The sequence below is a fragment of the Girardinichthys multiradiatus genome, chromosome 2 (assembly GCF_021462225.1).
Source record: "Girardinichthys multiradiatus isolate DD_20200921_A chromosome 2, DD_fGirMul_XY1, whole genome shotgun sequence".
Lineage (NCBI taxonomy): Eukaryota > Metazoa > Chordata > Actinopteri > Cyprinodontiformes > Goodeidae > Girardinichthys > Girardinichthys multiradiatus.
In genome coordinates this window covers 22,398,250-22,421,889 of record NC_061795.1, presented here as the reverse complement: position 1 = coordinate 22,421,889, position 23,640 = coordinate 22,398,250, and the positions used below count along the sequence as shown (strand labels likewise).

General features: G+C 39.0%; 1 protein-coding gene across 1 annotated transcript in view; it reads right to left on the bottom strand.

Moving 5' to 3' along the window:
• Nucleotides 1-23,640, bottom strand: part of LOC124860585 (tetraspanin-18-like) — a 65,295-nt gene that overhangs the window by 23,304 nt on the left and 18,351 nt on the right. Inside the window, exon 2 of the mRNA XM_047354016.1 lies at nucleotides 5,937-6,024. Coding sequence (XP_047209972.1) covers nucleotides 5,937-5,939 — 3 coding nt within the window. The 5' untranslated portion in view covers nucleotides 5,940-6,024. The remainder of the gene's footprint in view (nucleotides 1-5,936; nucleotides 6,025-23,640) is intronic.

Sequence of the window (23,640 nt, the reverse complement as noted above, 5' to 3'; positions counted from 1 at the left end):
ATTTAATTGCGTCACCGCCTCTATCTGGCTGAGTGAAGATACAAACAGGCCGTACGAGAGAAGGATCAATAACAGGTTCATACGCCTAGTCATTGATGCATTGATCCCCTGGTGTTGCAGTTTGACTGTTGGTCCTGCAGTGAAAGCATGTGGTAGCAGTACACAATGAACACATAAACACATAAACAAGTCTGCCACTTGTTAAGGCTTTTTCCATTTTGTTTTATTTTTCTTTGGAAGGATAACGCATGATCTTAGGGGATTTCCAAAAAACTGGTTTATAACTCATTTCAAAATGAAGTGCCTCATAATTACATATCATGGGAATTATTTATCTGCAGTTCTGCTTTTTTTGCCCAATTCTACTACCAGAGGCTTATTCTTCGAGTTCCTGTTATTATGCTTTTTTCTCCTAGCCTTCTCATATTAGCTTCTTGAAAATTCCACTTTACCACATATAAAACCTAATTTATAGGGTTTGATAATGAACTAAAGCCTTCTGTTTGTGGACATATTTTTGAAACATAACAATAGGTATGTTCATTAATTGCTAATGCAAATACTGAATCCACCGAACGTAGGGCAGCAACAACATGCGTTTAGGAATTTAGATGTGATCAAGACGACTTGCTGAGATTCAAACCGAGCTTCTAAATGCATTTGTGTGAACAAAAAAGTCTTGGTGATGTCAGAGGACAATGAGCAGACTAGTTTCTAGACCAAGGGTGTCCATAGTCAGTCCTTGAGGGCCGGGGTCCTGCGTGTTTTAGATAGTTCCCTGCTTCAGCGCACCTGATTTCCATTGATGGCTGATTTACTTTTGCTGAACTGCAATCACCTGAATAAGGTGTTGAAGCAGGGAAACATCTAAAACATGCAGGATACCGGCACTCGAGGACCGACTTTGGACACTCGTTCTAAACAATAGAAAAAAAACCATTCATTACAACCAAGTTATGCAGCATACCATCTTTGAATGCACAACACACCAAACTTTGAAGCAGATGGGCTACACCAGCAGAAGATCACAATGAGTTCCATTCCTGTCAGCTCACAACAGGAAACAGAGGCTAATATTCTTTCACCAAAACTGAACAATAACATGGGAAAAAACGTTACCTGATCTGATGAGTCCCAACTCAGCAGCAACATTAAGATGGTATCGTCAGATTTTCGCATTATTAAGTTGAAATCACGAATCCATCCTGTCTTGTAAAATTGGCTCAGGCTTGTTATGACACCTTGAATGCCAAGAAGAGTTAAGGCAGTCCTGAAGGCAAGATTGGGTCTAACACGATATCAGAAAAAAAGTGTCTGGTAAGCATATATCATCATAGCAGGCTGACTTTCTCACAGGCAAGCAGGGAAGGCTGTGTCTACCTTTGCAACTGCACTATACGTACTCTCATTATCTAGTGAATGGCAGTGGAAGACCTGTTTTTCAGTTTTTCCCAGCCTACCATTGAACTGGCAGAGTATGAATGATTGCTGGAGGAACACCACCCATATTAAAGCTGAACCCATATTGAAAACTACAGATCACCACCATTTAGAGAAATTCTTGAAATATGGTTAAATGGCAGCAGAAATAAATGAATGAATCACGAACAATTTGATGGCCTTTGAAGCATGAGAATTACATATTGCTACCTCTCTAATTTCTTGTAACAATTAGCTCTCTTAGTATGTTATTTACTAGAGGTGACTATGGCTCAGTGAGACGAGTGGTTGTCTTGAAATCCAAGCGTTGTGGGTTTGATTCCAGCTTCTTCCTGCCACATGTCAATTTGCCCCTGGGCAAGCACTTAACCTCAAGTTGCCTATCGCTCTGTGTATCGATGAATGAATGTGTGCGTGTTAGTTAGTGGGTCTGGGTGAATGTGTAAAGTTCTTTGAGTGGTCAGTGACTGGAAAGGCGCTGTATAAGTTTAGTCCATTTACCATTATTGCTTTTGTCGTCCTCTATAACTTTGCTAAATAAACAGCATTTTTGGTAATAGCTCATGACTGGCTAGTTCTTAGCAGCCTATTGTTCTCCAGGAAAGTAATTTATTTTGGGATTGATACATTATGAGTGGAGATGAAACAACAACTAATAATTCCAGGCAAGTGGCGCAGCAGTGCATGAACTGTCTATCCTGAATAATTTAACTCAGAGCAAAAGCCCCAGGTGGTAATGGAAGTTGAGGGACCACCACCACCCATCAGCCAGTACAACAGTTGGCTACCCTGGAGACTATGAAAAAATTAGACACTAGCTGGCAAAGGAGTTACACTGATTTCTAGAGCAAGTCCTCCTGCTGCTCCCTTCCCATGTACTGTTTGGTCCAACACCTGAATGAACACTGAAATTCTCCAGAAAAGAGAAATGCAGTTTCATTTCAAAATATAATTGTAATATGATAGAGATGACAAAAATCGACTTGTTACTGGTAAATCCGATGTTCTACGCAGCTGTTTTTGTAAAGTTGCTATATCATTCAACCACAGCAAAACCCCTTTAAAACCCTTAGCTAAGGCTTTTCCTAATAACATTTAGTCACCCCTCGAGTGCGTGCTTTCTCAACTTCCATGCTGTAGTCTTTCCCCCTCTCTATAAAAAGTGATCTCTAAGGCCACCCAGACATGCTGTGAGAGTGGCCTTTGTCTGCAGGAAAGTGTTTGGCATCTCCTTCAAACACTAGTTCCTGTTAGAAAACAAAAGGGAGCACTTTACAACAGTGGGGAGGCGCACAGTTTGGCCAGCCATTTGTCTAATGAACAATCAGTCACACTCTGGTACAAGGCCATATGTTAGTTTGGCTACAGCTTGCTCCCTTGTGTAGAGAGCCTGAAAACTGTTTCATCACTCGAAGATGGCTACATGCTGTGCACACATATCCAAAACCTTGAGAAAGTTAGTGAAGGTTTAACAAAATAAGAGAGAGGGGGGAAAGAGCAACTGCATAACCTACTTACTGGTACAAGTTGGAGTTTAAAGTGTAGTGCAAAAAGTGATCAAAACAAAGCCTTGAGGATGACGGTTATGAAGGTGGGCTTGGTGAAAGCTAAAAGAGAAAACCAAACATACACCAGTCGGTGTTGCAAATTGGTTCATAGAATAAGACAAAGTGGGTTAATGTCTCTGAACCAACAATGTAGAAGCATCTTGTACTGTCAGTACTTATTAATATAACCCTGAGACAGAGTGATAATAGAGCAACAAGTTGGGGTAATAATTACTTCCTGTATAACAGCATTTAATGAATAATTCAGTTTGTTAGTGTATGCATTTTATGTTCACAGTTTTATTCCTTATGTCTGGCCCAGTGGTCTGAAGCCTGGAGCATTAATATGTCTCTCAGCACTACATCAAACATTTCTCTGCCCTGTGTGATTACAGGTCCACATTGTTGCACTAGGCGGTTCTGCTACTGCTGATTAAGCCTCATAGAATATGGAAATGACAGGAGAGGTTTTTAAATATCTTCATAGTTACTCAGTTGTTTGATGTCTTCCTGCAACACAGCTGTAAAAGAGATGTGGATGTAGACAGCAATTTTCTTCATTAACCAATCAAATTTTTTTCAGAAAAACACCCGTAAATTGATCATAAGGGGAACATTAAGGCGTGGACAGTTTTTTGGTATGTTGTTCCAGGGGTCAGGGAATCCATTGGAGTCTAAATGGTGATAATCAAACAAATGACAAAATAATATGTTTGTTTTGTCACCAACCTTTAGGTTACTTATAGGTTCTAAGTATGCTCTCGTATTAAAGATGGTGAAAAATCCCGTCTAAAAAAACTTAAGCTGTAGCGATGTCCTTGAAACCTGCATTTTACCTTATGGCCAGTAGGGAGCAACTTCTGCAACTCCTCCAGTTTTGCTAGTAGATGATGAGTAAGAAAATTATGTCTTAATTGAACACCACCAAATGTATATTTTGTGCTGCCCTTGATTCTTTCATCCTTATAAAAATTTAGGTTTTGATGAAGAAGCACTTTTCAGATCAGAGATTTTTACAGACTTGGTAGCCGTGTATCCCTGTAGACTTCACAAACACATATTAATATAATCATCGAAGTAGCAACCTACCTTCTGCGTGCCTTCTTTCTGCATGAAATCACCACAACAGCAGAGCTGTCATTGTGATTTCCTTTCACATCTCTTTCGCTTTTTCCGCACTTTGATTACATTAAACTTCAAACGTGCCAAGAAACGCACTGACTGAGGGGAAATAGTGAACTGCATCAATGAGAAGTCAACCCCGACTGTTTTGTGCCTGACTTATCTAAGTTGTGAATTTTGAATGTTAATTTAGACTTTATTACCTGCAGTCGCGGCTTGAGTAAATCAGTGTTTCATTAGAATATCAGAGCAAGTATGGATGTATATATTTTAAAAGTATATCAAGATATTGTAATTGCTCAATTATTTTTAATGTTAAGTATTTACTGTACATTAGGGGTTTGTAGTGTGTGTGTTGTGTTTTTTATGTTTCAAAGCTCAATCAAAAGCCGAGCAGTGACATAAAACCTGATTCGCCACCTGAGACAGGAACCCTGAAGGTTCATCAAAAACTGATGGCTAAAACTTCAAAAACACAGTTTAATATGAATGAACCAAACAGTGACACCAAAGTGACATTTGTTAACATTTAACAGGAAAATACTGCTGTTTTAATCAAAAACATTTTGAAAATCCAATCTTCTGGAACATGGTTTTACAGTTTTAAAAATCTGCAATTTCAAAACCAATAAAATTTAGCACCATAGCATTTAAATGATTTCCCTTTATTGAGGCACTAGAACGTGAAGGAGTGAAGTCCTGCATTTGAAAATTCATGGGTGGGTTACTAGTATAAAGTTATACCAGGATGTAAAAATAAATAAAATGACGTCATTTCAGTTGTTGAGATGCAAAAGGAAGTGCTGGAGTGAGTTTTCTCCAACTGTATGGAGCGAAGAAAGGCACAGCGCTCCCCTCCCCCTACCTGTAGCTGTGCACTGCCACATAGCGGGCTGCAAGAAGGCTTTCCCTTGCTTTAACGAAAAACAAATTTGTCTTTTTAGAAATATTGCAGGTTAGGTGTAATATTGCTGCTATGATGAGATTATAGTCTACATTTTTAAGTTTTTGGGTTAATACTGTGGAAGCACAGAAGCAATAATTTTTTAACAAGCCAGTAAAAAATTGATTTTATTTTACCATTTCAAAGTAATGTTGGATATTAAGTAAAATAAATATTTTTTAAAGTCCTTTTAAAGGCTGAATGATAGAAACTCAGCAAAAACTCTTCAACAGACCTTTAAGACAGCGTTTCTGCAAAAATGTACGCACTCAAAGAAAGGCATCGTTTTAGTTCGTAGTTGCAAAACTATCAACAGTTAAATAATGCCAAAAACTTTTTATGCCTTTTATGCAAGCAACATTTGTCTGGTTTAGCGGCTATGTACCATGGCTGTTAACAGCTGATCAGTCTGGATCTAAACCCCCCTTTAACCTCTCAATCTTTACAAGTCTGCTGCCCAGCTATGCCTGGAATACTAATGTTGCAAATGTCAATGCAAATCAGAGCCTAACAATAAAGCAGCACAAGCCTGCTGTGATGGTTAAAGGATGAAAGTCTTTCTGCCTGTTTTGCAGCAGCAGCAGCTCTATACGGCGGCCCTCGTGCCAGCACTCAGCCTCCTGTCGATGGTAACAATGGCTTTTCGCTTGTGCTGTCAGCATCTTGCTGAAAAGAGTCTGTCAACAAGCTCTTTCTGCCGTGACTCACTGATTTTACACATGTATGCAGAGGCTGGAGTCCCTCGTGACAGCAGCTATGCATCGCTGAAGGGGACCAAAGGGCACAAGCATGTTTGAAACACAAATATATGTTGAAGATGATAATAGTGGATTATTTTTTTAACATCACATGCGCTGCATTTGAAGATGAAACACAAACCATACCATGCGGATCCCTTTGTTGTTCGTCTTTGTACAGGTAAAACAGATGATGACTTGACTTGCTTTTCTCCCCAGCTCCTGTTTTCATGGGCTGTTGGACACAAGCACAGAAAAAACACGAGAAACACAGGTTAAAATCGATCTTATGAGGTGAATAAATAGCAGAGGAGGGGGAAGCAGAAATAAATGTGGCACATTTTTTTTATAATTGATCTTAGCAAAATAAGGTTGGAAAGAAAACATGGAAAGGGAAATTCTGGGCTACTTAAAATGACAGAGTTTTTCATTTATTATGTACGAAGCACTTACTGTGAGCACTGCACTAATATAAGACCGCAAAAGTTTTTTATCTGTGTAAATATTTCACTTTTCAGCTGTAAGAGAATATTAATAGCAGAAGAAGAAAATAAGTCAACTTTAATAGTAGCAGTTTAGAATAATATTGCATCCAAATAAAAAACTATCAAAGGGTTCGAGGTCCTAAAATACGGTTAAGGTTAATTGTACATTATTAGTAAACCCAAAGCACCACACTCTCCTCCTATGGGTTTTGGCTTGACCTTGAGGAGTGTCTGAACTCATGCATTATTCACCCCCTCTTTCTTAGCGTTGCTGTCTTTAACTGTCAATGCATATGTCTCCAGCCTAGTGTGTCTAATGAGCATAAATGCTTTAAACTTTTTCCTGTCTTTAAATGGCTTTTTTTGCCACAACTGTCTCCCAGCTGAAAATAACGATACAGGAATGAGCGCCAATTAAACCGATGCTCCTCCAGCCTCTGTGTGCAAAAATAGTCAGCAGCGCAATTTTTGACTGACTGCACTTTGGAGCCGGTTTCAAAGCGCTGGCACTGACAACCCCGGTACCAAATAATGGAGAGAGCTGCCTGCCTTTTCGAAAGACACAAGCAACACGCAGTTAGCTGGTGCAATAAGCTGGCAGGGCATTTTTATCCTGACAAGAAAAAGGAAGGGAGAATATCCCTGGAGTATTCCCGCTGATAGAGCCAAGCAACATCATCCCGCCAACACACCATATTGCCAACTGACATCACATTCGGCAGGACACTAAACCCAAGTGACAGTGGCAGAATCACCCCCCCCTGCCTCATACAGAATATGGGACTTTGATTGCGTCTGGAAGAGGCAATCAAAGCCAGAGTGACGAAGAGGGACAAGTCTCAGAAGTGGGGAGATGCACTGGAATGATGCACTTTCCTATCATGGGAGCTTGAAAGCACCACGCTGAGAGAATCAATAACACCGGCTTCACTCGTGCAGGGAGCGTGAGGATGTACGCTGATGAAAGAGGCATTTACAAAAAAAAACTGAAAAAAATCACCATATGGCTCAGCTAACATATCCCCAGGTAGGGCAATGAAGTAATCCCAGTCCCAGTTTGTTTCAGAGTATTACAAACGCAGCAGATGAGTAATTATCATTATCTTGGTTTGTAATAGCACTCAGCCACTGAGTGATCAGATTTTACCCCTAAGCCTGTTGGAGCGGTAGTCTCTCTTGAACCCTCTTTTTAGAGGACTATTAGCGAGTGGAGAGCAACTGGAATACTGGGCCCTGCAATACTTTTCGGTTTCCATGGAAACCCTTTCATATGAAAGTGGAGCACCAACAGGATGCGGCAGCCACATTGAATCGGTTATGGGGGTGCGAACGGAGATCAGCGCAGACGGCTGAGAAAGCACAAGAATAGGACAAAGTCTCGAGGGGGACAAGAAAGGCCAGGCTGCTGGGGGTCCAACAAAGCGAGGGGCGAAAAGGTTTCATCTACATCCAACCAATGAGGTTCCTTCTGAAGAAATCACACTCGTCAATTTGACAATGACATTTAAACTCAGGAGTAATGTGCACAATTGAAACACCAAGGCAGGCAGTAATTGATTAGCGCCTGCTGATATTTCATGTTCTGACAATAGTTTTTATCTTGAAAAGCTGTATGTAGAAACATGCTTCCCCAATGAAAACAATGAAAATTAAATATTATTTTTGCCAACACCTCCACCAAACTACTACCAAAAATATGCACAGCACTCAAAATCCCATTCATTTTCAGCATACCAGAGTCTGCCTATAGAATACAGAACCCTATATTATAACATTTTTGGCAGCATGAAGACAATAAACTGTTTATAAGGCACAACCACCTGTTTGACATCTTGGAATTGATTACGAGACAGCAACTGTAATGTTTAGTTAAATTATTTTGTTTGTTTATGAAGTATCATGTTTGGCAGTCAATCTTCCTTAACAAGCATAAAAATTATGTAGACAGGCTGATGTGTGCAGTAAGTACGGGTTTTGATTATACACCCAGTTAACTGGAATAAGAGGAAACATTAGCAGTTATGGCGAGAAGACCAAAGATCTTTTTGTTTTCACAAATCTACCTCTTATAAAATCTGTGTAAATATCTTACCAGTAGATGTTGTGCCATTAACGTTATTGAGATTTTCCTTTTTGTACATGTTTGCTATAGCCAGTTTAGCCAGCTGAGAAGGCATTTCCTTGCTTAAAAGTAAAACAGATTTTTCCGTTTAGAAATATTTTAGGTCAGAGGCTCTGTCTGTTTTTCTTAACTAGTCAATAAAGAATAAATGTTAAATTAACGTTTCAGGGGAAAACTGAATAATAAATTAAATTAATTTTGTCCTTCCAAAGGCAGAATTTTGAAAATTCAGCAATAGCTCCTCAACATACCATTAGGTAAGTTTCTATGTTTTTATACTTGTCTAACTCTAAGTGGCCCTTACCTACAAGATGTTTTCAGGAAAAAAAAAACATTAAAATTGCCTAGTACAGCACCTCTGGCTTTAAGTGGTTTTATCTTTACGGTCAAACTTTTCTGTGCAGATACTGATGAGCAGTGTGTATTAGCCAACTCGGTCAGTGAAACAACTCTGGAACTACTTCATTATTTCAAAATAAAAGTCTCAAACATAGATGCAGGATTTCAAACTTATAGCACTCGCTTTAATAGCCGGGGCTCCATACTGATAGTTCAAAACAACAATTAGATAGTCCTTCATGCTTTTTGGTTAATAGGGAAAGGGATTGTAATGTTCCACAACAGCACATCTCCATGTTGGAGACTAAGTAAATGGACTGAACTTATATAGCGCTTTTCCAGTAAAACCGACCTCTCAAAGCGCTTTACACTAGAGCCACATATACCCAATCACACTCACATTCATAAACCGATATGAAGATCGGTAGGCAACTTTAGGTTAAGTGCCTTGCCCTGAGGCGCATCGCCATGTAGCATGAGGGAGCTGGAATCGAATACACAACTCTTAGATCGCAAGATGACTAATCTCCCAACTGAGCCACAGTTGCCTCAAAACTGAAGTAAAAATAAGCCAGCCGTGACTACTGTAAAGAATAATGTTAGATCCTGGCTTCAACAAAAAATAAAGTGCAAGACTTATATTTGCTGAGGTCAAGATTCCAGCAGGATATTGCCATTTGGAGTCCAGAGAAATGAAGGAAACACCAATAATTGCTCCTTTTTGAATTTATCTGAAGAGTTTGTCGGTAGCATTCATAACAAGAAAATGAAACCAACCTGTTTAAAACCCTCATTTTGTTATGACCTCTGGCCATATCCTCCTTTATGTTTTCTTTCCTTATTCCCTTTTTTCTAGATCTCTGTTTGTGTCTTTCTCTCCGACTGCTGCCTTTAGACGGCTGTTTAGCAGAGCCCCCAACAATCCAAGAATGCAACGTGTTGTGGCGTCTGTGCTCATTCCTTATATCAAGATCTCATGCTTATAGATGTTGACATACCCCTACTATATATGTATTATACAACCAAAAAATATTATCTTTTCTTGTGACTAAATAATAGATTTTTAATACAAAAGTAGCATAACTTTTCTATTGTAAAAATATTTTTGCTGCTTTTTTATTTTCGTGTTTGATATAATCTTTAATTTTCCTTAAGTATGAAAAAATTGGGTTTGCTGATGAATGTAGTAAGTTGCAAAATGTAACAAATATTGGCAATAATTTATCTGCATAATAGAAATCAGCGTATCAGCTTTTTATAGTGTTGTTTAATGCCATAGAGGGACGTTTTAACCACTTAGCCCTATGTCTTCAAATTAAGAGGCCAAGAGAGGACTTTCGAACTCAAGAACTAAGTAGAAGTTGGGATTGGACCTAAGACTTCATTATGTTACACGGACAGTGGTACTTTCAATCTTGAAAGTGGTCTTTCAATCTTGAAAGTGACAATAGCTTCATCACTAGAAATTAGTTCAAATAAATTCTTGAAGGCAAAAGGAGCAACACAGCATTGTAATCACTAAACAAGGCAGCTAGATCCTTGAAGAGATTAACAACACCATGACAAGGACAAAATCAATTCACCCAAAGAAGGAGCTTTTCATTTGTGGCCAGTCGTCATTAGTTTTAAACCATCCAGTATCCTAAAACTGTTAGCTGCAGGTATGACAACAGGTAATAAAAACAACTCCCAAAAAGGTTTACTTAAAAATGAAGCTATATTTATATTAAGAGAATGAATAAAATGGTTTACAGTTTACCCAATATCCTGCCGTCATATCTTCATAATACCTGGCACCTTACAGACCGTTTCCACAGAGCAATTCCGCAATGGCCATTTAGTGTTTCAGATTAGCAGTTTACTGCCTACTCTTCCAAGACACAATATTTTTCTTAAACAATATTCCAAAGAATACAACAGTTATCACATACTACAACATTGGTAGCCTAGCATAATTTGTAATGTCAGTCCTGTGCATCACTAATACCAAAAGTACGACAATGCCCTTTTCAGTGAAAAGCATTTCAACAAATTACGTAATTTTCTGTTTCGTCTATATGCACAATTATAGTGGCTATTTGTGATTTCTCTTGGTCTCAGCCTGAGCTGCTGATCTGACAGGAAACTTTGACATAAATGTCAGAGGTCAGACAACAGCAGGTAGTTTATTCAGCTCTCTTCCTCTGAGGACAGGAAGTGGAGAGGAAAACAAGCAGGAAGTGATGGGTCTTTGGTCTGAATGATGCACCTTGGACTGACATCAACTTCTCTCCAGCTGAAAACAAACCTCTTAACTTTTGACCAATTTGACCAATACTTGTCTTTATCTAGCCCATAAAAATATGTTGAGAATTTGACTTATTTTAGCCCAAATGTCCCACCCATATTTAGCCTAAACGCATTTTATCAACCTAAACCTGACATTGTTTAGACAGAAGGCAATGTAGTCCTTTCTACCTATGTTCAACTGACACTTGCCCTGGGATATAATGACACCGGAGGCCTCTTCCACCCTAAATAGAAGTTTATTAAATACCTCAAAAATGGAAAAAAAAGCTACACAACGGGATGTCATTTCTTTTTGGTCTGGTTTGACGGACCCCAAGCAGGTTATATTCATCTTACTGTTATATTATAGAAATGAGAAAAATGGTACATGCCGGCAGCTATATATCTCCTGAACGTCCGCTTTAATAAGGGCAATGCTGAGGCAGAGTTATCACCTAACTCCATTTGGATTTATTGATCTAACAGTGTAAGTCAGCCACAGGAGATAAAGATAAACTACCACAATGGAGAAACAATCCCCACACTGATCAGAGGGCACCACACTGATAATCACTCATTCTTTCCTCTCTGGCCATGGCTATCCCACTGTTTTCTTTGTTCTTTGCTCTACTATAGGCTCTGGGGGGTTTCACACCAGCCTACGCAAATAGTGTACAGAATTATTTTAGCTAAAAGATGAAAGTTGGACTTGTTCAGCAGTCCCCCCTGTTTTCTAGGCATTAATCATATTGGGCTGAATGGAACGTTGTTCTGAGTTAGCTATTGTGATGCAAATGAAAAATGTCACTGTGTCGACCTCTTTGTGGGAAACGTTTGCCAGACCTCTTGTCTGGCTGGCAGGTTATTCATGCAGCAGCTTGTGTGTCTCACCTCTGCAAAAGACAGCTTCATCAAAGCCCAGTCCTACTCAGAGCCTTGTAAATATGTGCAACCAGCTTCTAAAAGTACATCAACAGCTCTCTTGTGACATGAAGAACAGCAGCTAAGCAACTTTCTGGTAACGGGTGGCTAACTTAGGCTACGGCCTCATGTAGCATCACGCGTTCACCCAACTTCCCAGGCCCGCAAGATTCACCCCGTGTCTCTGAAGAGCTAGACACCCTGGGGTCATCACAATGCTGCTTTGAAGTCAAGCGATTAAAGAGGAAAGACCTGTCGAATTTGGATGCTGGGGTTAAGGTTGAGGGAGGAGAAGGATCAGCATGAGGGACAGGAAAGGCTGTGAATACTGAGTGCTCAGAACCCGAGGGACGCAATTAAGACCAAGGTCTTTTTAGTGAGGGTTATGAAAACACAGTGAGGATATCAGCGCCGTAGCCTTCCAAACCAAGGTAAGAGTTCATTAATACACACACAAAGGGGGCTGTTAAACCCGGATGGTTCAGCAGCTGCCCCTCCACATGCCCTGCATGCTATCAAACAGCCACACGATAACCATTTCCATCTCTGTCAAATCCCGAAGCCAGAAAAGCTTTAGAGCTGCGCAGCATACAGGTCTGGGAACTTCAACTGGTATAAAGATCCAAACCTACTGCATAGGAAACAGCAAAACAGTTTTTTGTGTTCACTAATAATAAGCAGAAAAGACAAGAGTGAAATAAGGTGATGCAGGTCTAAAATTAATAGAGCTACACCCGGTGACCTCGATCACTCATGTAGTGTCTTGAACTTTTCTACATGTCTGCATGTCACAATGTAATGTACTGAGTTGGAGTTTCATTCATTAGGGTAACATGAAGTAGAACATAAAGTGTAAGTAAAAGGCAAATAAGTTTTGTAAACATTAAAAAAATTATCTGAAAATTGTGGCATGCTTTTGTAACACTTTGTACAACCATATTTAATTGTCTTTTGGGGACCCCTACAACCTTTTTTCTTCTAAAGATTAAAGGTTTTGCCCATTCGTCTTTGCAACTTTGCTTAAGATTGCTTCGATTGGATGGAAAGCCTATGTGAATGACAATTTACAATTTCTAAACTGAATTTAGGTCTGGACTTTGACTAGGCCATTCTAACACATTAATATGCTTTAATATCAGACAGTGCTTTGACTCTGATTGTATGTGTGCTTCATTGTGAGGACTTTGGGGCAAAATGATCAATTATGGTCTCATATGAATACCTTCTTCCACATGTCACTAACTAATAGCTGTCTTGTCTCCAGATTCTCCCACCTGGATCTCTGCAGCTCCTCCACAGATCCCATGGGCCTCTTGCTGCTTCTCCGATCAATGCTATTCTTACTCGGTCTGTCAGTGTTGGTTGTTGGCCATGTCCTTTTAGGTTTGCTGTTGTTCTGAATCTTTCCATTTTTAGATGACGGCTTGAACAGCATTCACTGAGATGCTAAAGACTCCAGATGTTGTTTTCTAACCTAACCCAACCCTACTTTAAACTTCTAACAAATTTCTCCCTGACCTGTCTGCTGTATTTTTTGTTTTTTGGTCAACATGATGCTGCTTGTTCAGTAATGATCTCAAACCTCTGAAGAGTTGACAGAACAATTGGATTTATACTGAGATTAAATTACACAAACTTTATGTAATCTCTTAGTGACCTCTGAAGATAAATAGCTGTACTGGGCTTTATTTAGGGATATCAGAGTTTAAGGGGCTGAATATAAATTTCTCAGACTTACCTATTTATAAAATAAATAAGTGAAAATCAAAAACCATGTATAATTTTCCTTCTGCTTTATAACTAGGAGCTACTTTGCTTCGGTCTATCAAATAAAACAAAAATGTCAAAATGTGACAAAAATATTGAACGTTCAAGTGAGATGAATATCTGCAGGACACTACACAGTTGAATTTTTTCAGTATTGTCTGATTCAAGACATTTAGGTTTTGCATTGCTTGTTTCTATGGTGCTCAATATTTATATTTTGTTGATGATTTTTTTGGTTAATGTCAAAAGGATTTATTTCTGCAAAATAGTTGCTGGAATAATTGGTCATTTACAGCTTAAACAATATTAGTTTTTCAACTAGGGTATAAAAGAGCTTCCTGTTAATTTCAGTAAATCACTTCTAACACAAGCAATGATTATATCAATAACGTTTGCAAAAACCAGCAACCAATATATCCACAAATACTGACATGGCTTACAATGTGACATTTTTCCCAACAGATCAGATGTAGCGATATGGGGCCTGTGCTACTCTGTGAACCACTTAAACATGTGTCAAGAATACATATGGTAACAATTTCCAGGTCTTATTTAAATGTTGCTAAAATACCATAGGGCAGTTGGGTTTCCTGTATAGTTGCTGAAATCAGATTATACTCAAAAGAACACTGTAGCATTAAATATTAAGAAAAACATTTTGGGAGAAAATAAAGTGTTCTTTGTTCGCAACAAAAGCTGCAAAACTACTGTTCTGTTGCCCTACAACTTATGAAGCTGTTTAGTGTGCTGATAAATAAATCAAAAATATTAGTGTTGTACATAAGAAGTGGAAAAAGATAATTAGCTAAATGCCACCAGATTAAAGTAATTTTTTATGATACAAACTAGTAAAAGCCATTGAGACCGGGCTTCTCCATAAGCTTTCTCTGAAATGTTTATTGGTTTCACAACATGAGCCAAAGCTCTGATGTTTGTTTGCTGTTTTTATATTGCCTAGGCTCCAGGGCCACTTTCTAACAGACTGTATATTAAATAGCAGTGCATGAAGGAAATGAATGGGTATAAAATATAAATCCTGACACAAAGGATACAACATAAAAAAGGAAAATAAGACAACTGCCTGGTGGTTACAGCGTAGGTCCAGCCTAAATCTGAGGCCAATGTTCAAATGGTAATGGTTTACTTTCTGAATTTGCTGCTGAGCACATCCAGTGATACAACAATATTCACAAATTCCTCTGAAATATCTTGGTTGTGGTGAGTATCTACAACGGATAGCAACGGTATAAGACTGGAATCGGGTTCTAGTGTTAAACTTGTTTTTTAAATCTAAAAACAACCACAAGACAATAATTTTTACATGATACTCCATCTTAAATGCTCACAAGTAAAATAAATTAAAAACAGTGCTTGGTATACCAATTTGCTTTCATCTTTAATGGTCCTCCAGCTGGTTTTCAGAGCTGTGAGGAATCTTTGAAATTGTCTTAATGCATAAGTAGGGTAGGGTGACTGTTTAGTTATTATCCATTCATCTATATTCTGCTTCATGTCCAAGATCGGGTCATGGAGGAAACCAAAGAAAATGTCTCTCCTCAGTGATACTCTCCAACACTTCAGAATAGTAAATATAGTCCCTCCAATGGGACGGGCCTACAACACCTCTAACGGAAGGCCACAAAATGGGAGGAACCTGAACCACCTCAACTGACTTCTGTTGGGTGAGCGGCCCTACTCTAAAATTCCCCGGGATGGCGGAGTTTGGTCATGATGCATATCTCATTACAAAATCACGAGAGCCTGGCCAGTTCTCCAAACTGAATTTATCTTGACGAAACACAAACATTCAGAGAAGCGATGCACTCTTATGAAAATTCGGGCCAAAATCGATATCTGACATTAATATTCCTGTTATGGCCGATAATCAATTTTACCAATATTATTTACTGTATATTATATATATATATTTGCCTACCTTTTCGCCACCGTGAAAAAATGACCACACCACCGACATTGTTTCTCTGCTTCAGCAAAACAATCCACGATTCTGCACCGCATCACTATCACCATCACACACTTAGCAGACCAAAATTGACATTATCGGCCGATACCGATGTTAATGCCAAAAAGTTGTGCATCACTAATTTGGTTTTTTGAGAAGTCAAAAGAAACAACAAAAGATTTTTTGTTCTCCAGGTCTTTTAAATAGAGATAAAGATGATGGATATCTAGAACTACTTGTGTGTTCGTGTCTTGGCTTCCAAAACCTGCCATGGCAACAACATATTGGAACTTCCTGTCATTAAGCAGTAATTCTGTTTTACTGAAAATCTTCAGTCACTGCTAGAATAAAAGTTAGTACACAAACGCTAAAAGTGCTTCATAGAAAATCAAAGAGTACATAAGAACACCGCACTGACTGCAGCGAGGTGTCTGACTGTGGGGATTTTTCCTGCGGCTGCAGAAGAGCAGCAGGGCAGGTGTCCCACTGAGTTACAAGAGCCAGAAGCTTTGCATCTGGATCATTTCCTCAGCACAAAGACGCCACACTGCGACCTCCTCATAAAGTTACACATTTTCTGAAGAACCCAAAATCCCTCAGAATCTGCGGTCGCTGTCAGACAGTGCAGCACCTTGCAAACGTGCTCATAGATCTTGAACATTTTAACATTTTGCAACATTATTCAAAAACTTTGATGTATGTTGATGGCATACATTTGTACCAAGAACATAAATAATATAACACAGGCTTTTCAAACTTTTTCCAAATCCAAAATGTGTGGTGTGCATTTAGCTCTGCTGAGTGAATGCCAAAGACATCCAAAGATACAAATGTTTCCCAGTCTTAACAAGATAACAAGCAAAACAACAAGCAGATTCTGGTTGAATAGAGAGCATCTGCGAAGACCAATTCAAGTTTTGCTACTGATATTCAATTTGATTTAGGTCCAGACTTTGACTAGGTCATTCTAGTCCATGAATATACATTGATGTAAACCATACCATTGTAGCTCTTTATGTATGTTCAGATTTATTGTCATGCTGGATGGTCAACCATAGCTGTGTGGACTTAGTTAGATCGGGTGGAAAAAAAAAAAAAAAAAAACCGCCCTCATTTGGTTTGGTTCACTTTCATAAACTACTTTTTAAAGTAGAGAAGAATCAAAGGCAGCAGTATGGTTAAAGGTTGCAGAGAGAGAGAGTATCATGTACCCCATGATGATGTTTTCAGAGGAGATATACATATATATGTTCTTGTTGGGGTCATCCATTTTGGGGGGACAGACCGGATGGGCTGCACAGTTCGACATGCGTAGCTCAACAAACGTTGCAGCTCTGACGTCACCAGGGATTATAAAACACACGGTAAATAAACTTTCATTGCCATTTCCAGCGTGTCTCACAGGACGATGCAACGGAGGCGCATATCTGGAGTGACAGAAACTCACAGGCGAGTTACTTTTTCCCTCCACACGGCCATTCCCGGAAGAGCTTGAAAGCTGGAATTCTGTCTGATACAAGAAGGTCAGAAGATTAATATACCGATTGAAGATCCCGCCGACACTCCGGTGCAGGTGAAAACCCACAGAGGTCTGTTTCCAAGGAGACCCCGTGTTGATTCAGTCGACTGCAACTGTTCTTGATATTTTCCATTTTGAATGGATTAGAAGTTTACCATTTTTGAGTTGATCACGGACTCGTGTCACTCTGGTCCCCCCCCCCCCCTTGTTTTTCTTCTTCAGACCTGCGACCTATCCTCAAACCGGTGGAGAGAAGAAATCACGTCAAAGTAATTTTGTTCCTTTTTTTTAATATCAATTAATATAGAGGTCTGGGTGTAGTTAAGGTGATTTATCACCAGTAATTAATCCAAGGTATCAACTTGTTGCATGCAATACTGATTGAAGTGTTTTATGCTGAGCTGTTTTGATTTTCTGTGCAAGTGTGCTGAATCGCACAGTACGGATGCGATCAGCAAGGTGCATGCGTTTTGTCCAGCTGATCCCAAATCAGGCAAGAGTGATTCATCTGTCAAAATAAGGTCAAAGTTCCCCCACCTTCGGTGAAGCGGTTGAATAAACAGTGACATTTAGCGTGGTTTTGGGGATGAATTTATTAACTAATTGTAATTATTAAGGTCTTTGAGCGCATAATCACAACACCAGAGGACATCTCTGACTTCTATTTGTAAGTAATCATTTTTGGTTAAGAAATAATTTTTCTGAATTATGATTTTTTATTATAATTTTTGGTAAATATTAATTAATCAGTCATCATAATCCTTACATTCTTTAATCATAATTATAAGATATGTTGGTTACTCTCTTAGTTTGCTGTGCAGTCTGGTTGCATTCCCACTGTAAGTGAACCACAGAAGGAATCACTTGCAAGCAAACCAAGCCCCACATTTTTAGGTGGTCCATCGGTCTGATGTGCAACAGAGTTTGGATGGGCATCCACACCTACTCAAATGAAGCCGAATATCTGAGAACACAAACTCTGGTCTGTTTAAAACAGATGAAACAGTGGTGGCATAAAAGTGCCTTTATAAGTTTTTTTTTAGGATTGCCATGTATTTGGTCTCATTAGTGTTCCCATCAAATCTCACCCCCTGTCCTTGCTGAAGATATGGATCCACACAGCATGATGCTGCCACCAACATGATTCAATGTGGGCATGGTGTGTTCGGAGTGATGTGCAGCATGAGCTTTCTACATACACAGCATTTTACATGTAGGTCAAAAAAGTAAATTTTGGTCTGTTCTGAACAAAACCCCTTCTTCCATGTGTTTACTGCTTACTTGCTAATATTCTCTTGCAATCCTGGGCTTGGCCTTCACAAACAGCTGTAGTTATACTGTACCAAGATTCATCTGCACACAAGTGACTTCAGAAGGCAATTGATTGCCCTGGATTTTATTTATCTACACCAGATTGTAGGGGGAATAATTCAAAAGCATGCATATGTTTATGAAAAGCATGCATTCTTCTCCTTCAAATTTACAATTATGCACTGTTTTGTATTGGTTTATCACATAAAACCTAATAAAATTCGTGGTTGTAAGAAGACAAAATGTGAAAAATTCAAGGTGTTTGGACTGTTTTGCATCAACGCATGTAAGGGTTTGGGTAACAGGCTGCAGGTCACAAGCTGTCACTGAACATAACAGAAGAAGGAAGAACTAAAGCAGGTTCTGCTTTTTGACCCTTATCCTGAAATAATGGCAAAGAAGCTCAAAAATTTGCTTCTTTGCCACCATTATTGGATGTATGTGCAGGGTGTGAAAGGATGTGGAGAGGAAGGAAAATGAATTCTGGACAAAGAAGAACTCTAAACTATGTAAGCATGAACTCTACCCACTCCAAAACCTCAGGATACACTTCTTTCCTTTACCAGTAAGCTCTGTACGCTGCACTGGAGAAAGAGTTGAAAGATTTTCTTTGACGAGATATCCTCTAGTTAGTCCCAAGAGCTAGCTAGGTAGATGCTGAAATGTGGAAAAAAAAAAAAACTGAGGGGGTGGGGGTTTTAATCTTGTGAAAATGCAGGAGTACTTTAAGAAACATTTGTTCAAACAGCCAAGGGGCTATAAGCAAGGAGACGTCAGGAGAAATCAGGCTTGGCTCAACACAAAAAGCACTCAGAGAAATGAGATTTAATCTGCAGAGCTTAGAACGTATTAGCTGGATGTAAACAGTCAGTGCTGGCTGTGAGAAAGTTCACTTCCTCAGCTCTGCTGCTTGAAAAACACAATACATAAAACATCAGGGGTTAAATCGGGATCAGAAATGTTAGTGTGTGTGTGTGTGTGTGTGTGTGTTGTGGGGGGGTATTGGTTTTAAAATGGACAGGCTGTGTTTGTGTAGACACAAAAACATGATATCATCTGAACAACGTAAGAAAAGTAGTTTATAAAAAGGCGGTGGGTCACACATTGGCAAACTATAAATGAGTAAAACTAACCATATTCCATACTTTTTCCAGCAACATGCTCTAAATGTGGAGGCCATTTCTATGCTATGCAGGATAGTTTCATCTCTTTGCTTTGTCTTGTCACAATGAATGATGCTATAATAGGACTTGATTCCACATGATGGAAACTGCAATGATTTAAAACCTTGGTACACCTTGATACTAGTAGCAGCCCTCTCCTAGTGATAAGACAGTGATGCTAAGGCAACAAAGCTTAAACAGTCTACTAAAATGAAAATACCCTTCCAGTATACTGCAAAACACACAGACAGGCCCTGTATGGTGCTCATTGTCTCCCTGAACATTGTGCTTTGAAAACAGCAGGTCATCCATTTTTCTTTAATCGTTTAACTTAAATGTGCCTGAGAACTGGCTTCATAAAAAGGTGATCATGTTCACAATATTATTGTCAGACAGATTTACCTGATGGCTCCTGTGGCTGCTAGATCAAGTTGTAAACAGCTCATCCATTAATAACATGGCAAGTATCCTCTGCCCGTTGGAGATAAAAAAACATTTATGAATTAAAGATGTAGGAAATTGGTACACTTACCAGGAAAGCAAACGGATAATATTGGTTTATGGAAAACCTGTGGTTAAAGTGGAGATGAGTTGTCATGTCAGGATCATGTTGTCATAGAAACAAATAAAAAAAGCATCTTTCTGGTGAAATGCTGATAGGCAGCTGACAGAGCTTTCCTGTCAGAGAAGAGAGCTATTTGGACACACACCTGTATTTTTCCTCCAATACCCTCACACACACCTGTCACTCATCTGTCTGACTGTCAGCCTTGCAAAAAAAAGGAGATTGTCTGGTGGTGCACAGAGGTGTGGGAGTGTTTTTACTTGTTTAAGGGCACAAGCAAGGTTCATAAAAGTGGGCAAAAAATCATGTTCCTCTCGTTTACAGCTGCAAGACATTTCTCTAGTCATGCAGCTTAAAGCAACGTTGTGGGTACAGAAGATGTTGTGCAGCTGCTGAATTAGTTGGGGCGGTGGGACTGAAAAAATATTATCAAGGACACATGGTTTTCTAACAATTTTACATTTGAAAATCTAAAACGTGTGACATATATTTGTATTCAACCCACCTAAATAAATACTTTATAGACAACTTTCATATCTGGAAGTCTCTACAACGTTTCCACATCTACAGACTGCAGACTTTTTTTCTTTTCAAAATAGCTCAAACTCAGTCAAATTAGACAGAGAACAGCTAGACAGCTAGTTTAAAGTCTTGACAAAGGTTCACAATTAGATTTAGATGTGGACTTTGACTGGGCCACCACATGAATATGATTTGATCTTAGCCTTTTGATTGGCTGGAAGATGAACCTCAGCCCCAGAATCACTTTTTTTTTTTTGACTCTAACCCGATTGCTCCATCTATCTTTTAATTAGCTCTGATCAGTTTCCCTGTCCCTGCTAAAGAAAAGCATCCCCTCAGCATGATACTGCCACCAATATGTTTCACAATGGAGAGTGTTTTAAGGGTGATCTACAGTATTACATTTTCACCACACAGAGCTATTTTAATGTAGGCCAAAACACTCAATTTAACTCTCTTTTGAGCAAAGCTCCTTATTCCACATGTTTGCTCCCCTACATGGCAAGAGCCAAACTCCCAACTGGACTTTTTACAGCTTTCGGTTTAAAAAACAAAACATTTCTTTGGGCAGGTTTGTGGACTGCACAACTAGTAGATGTCACACCAACATATTTTCCCACCTGAGCGGAGCTGCACCTCCTCCAGAATCACCATAGGCATCTTGGCTGGTTTTGTAATGAATGGTCTCCTTGCCTAACCTGTCAGTTTAAGTAGATGACCAGCAGCTTTTTTATTCCAAGATCAAATTACATGTGGTTGTGATCTACAATATTTAGGTGACTTGTTAAAATATTTGGTTGCATTGGATTTTACTTAGGGGCATCAGAATAATTATGCTATACTTTGCGTTGGTTTATTTCATTCAATAAAATAAAAGCTTTAGGCTTTAAAGTGACAAAATGGGAAATGTTCAAGGAGTGTGAATACTTTGTACATGCATGCTTCAGCATCCCATGATGACATGGGGTACAGGCAGGGGGCTTGGCCCTTGAGACCCCCAGCCAAACTGAACAAATGTTGATCACTGCTGGAACAAATATACTTTTCAAACACAGATATTTAAAGAGCAGAATCTGTGCTTCACAAGACATGGACAACAACACTGTGGGAATCAACAGGCTGAGGTTAGAGGGTCAGGCTGAAACACTTTCTCCCTGAGAATGTTACGCCTCCAGTTCAGCGATGTGGGAAAAGGGAGTTTATACAATTACATCACATTGATTTATGGGGACAAGAGGAAAGATGGGGAGAGGATGAAAACTGAGCTGCTTGGAGAGGCTCCAAAACTAAGTCCCTAAAGAAACACAAGTCAACAGATTGAGACCACAAAACATGATGGATCTGAGGCCATTTGATGGTCAGAGAAACATCAGCAGTATGAGGAAGGTAAAATGGTATAAAAAGGTTGGATTTAGGGTTTAAAACAAGAGCAGCGAAAGACCTCCTCCATATAATGAGCTACAACAAATCTGGATCACCGCTTTTGATTTATTTTAAGTTGTCTCAGCACTGGGGAATGATGACAGTTGTTGTGCTTTAGCAGATCCTGTTGATGCCAACCTTAATAATTATTGGGCCGGTGATGAAACTGTAAGCAATGTTCCAAAAGGTTGCACTGCAGCTTTACTGGGGATGCATAATTCAACCAGCCTTACCACAAACATAAAGTTATAAATAAACAGCCCATGCAGTTCTCCTTGCCTATAAAACAGGCCCACGGGATGAGCAGAGCGGGGATATTCATGATGAAGCTCTTATTTAAAGATTTAATTTGTAAGATAAAAAAATCTGACCTGGTGTTTTGTTTAGAGGTGCTACTAAAGCTTGACCTCCAAAAGATTTACATCCAAAATGTACTATGAATTTATTGAAAACTTGACTAAGAGAACATTTTTAAAATGCAATGGGTGTATTATTGATGTCAGTGGAATGAAAAACAGCCAAATTACCATAAAGACAAACAAAAATGAAATTGATCCCCTGGAACTGTATTCACATACAAAGGGAACAAAATTGAACAAGACTTTTGGCATTTGAAATTTAATTGCTTTTCCATTTCGATAATCAGAGGAAAAAAAAATTCTTACTGTCAAACACTATTTACATTTTCCTAGAAGTGCATCCTTTTCATCTATTTTTCTTTTGATCCGAGAACCATTTAATCTAGATGTGACTACTATTTATCCATTGAAAAATCTGTCCATCGTAAAACCTTTTTGATAGTGCCTCAATGAAAATGATATTAGTAATATCTGATATTTATTGGTTATTCACAAACTATGTATTAACTATCCAACTATCTAACAATCAAATACATTGTTGCTTTACAGGACAATCTAAATAAATTAGAATACGGTCACGAAAAGGTCATTTATTTCAGCAGTTCACACAAGATGGGTAAGCAACAAAAAGCCATTGGAAACAGGGCCTGCTTTTCAAAGGGTGGTAGATCAAAGCATATCAAAGGAAAGTTAAGTGGAAGGAAAAAGTATAGTAGAAAAAGGATCACAAGCAACAGCAATAACCCCAGCCTGGAGAAGATTGTGAAGCAAAGCCCGTTTAAAGATTTGGGGGAGATTTGCAAAGCTTGAGTTAGTGCTTCAAGAGCCACCATACACAGATGTATCTAAAACATGAGCTATAACTGTCTCATCCTTGTGTTAGGGCGCTCCTGAAGCAAAACAAAATGTCAGATGCATCTTACCCTGGCTAAAAAGACAAATGACTGGACTGTTGCTCAGTGATCTAAGGCTCTCCTTTCAGAAAAGGCAAATTCTGCATTTCATTTAAAAATAAATGTCTGGAGTCTGGAGGAAGAGGGGAAAGTCACAGAATCCAAAGTCCTTGAGGTCAAGTGTAAAGTTTTCACATTCATTGATGATTTGGGGAGCCATGTCATCCCACAG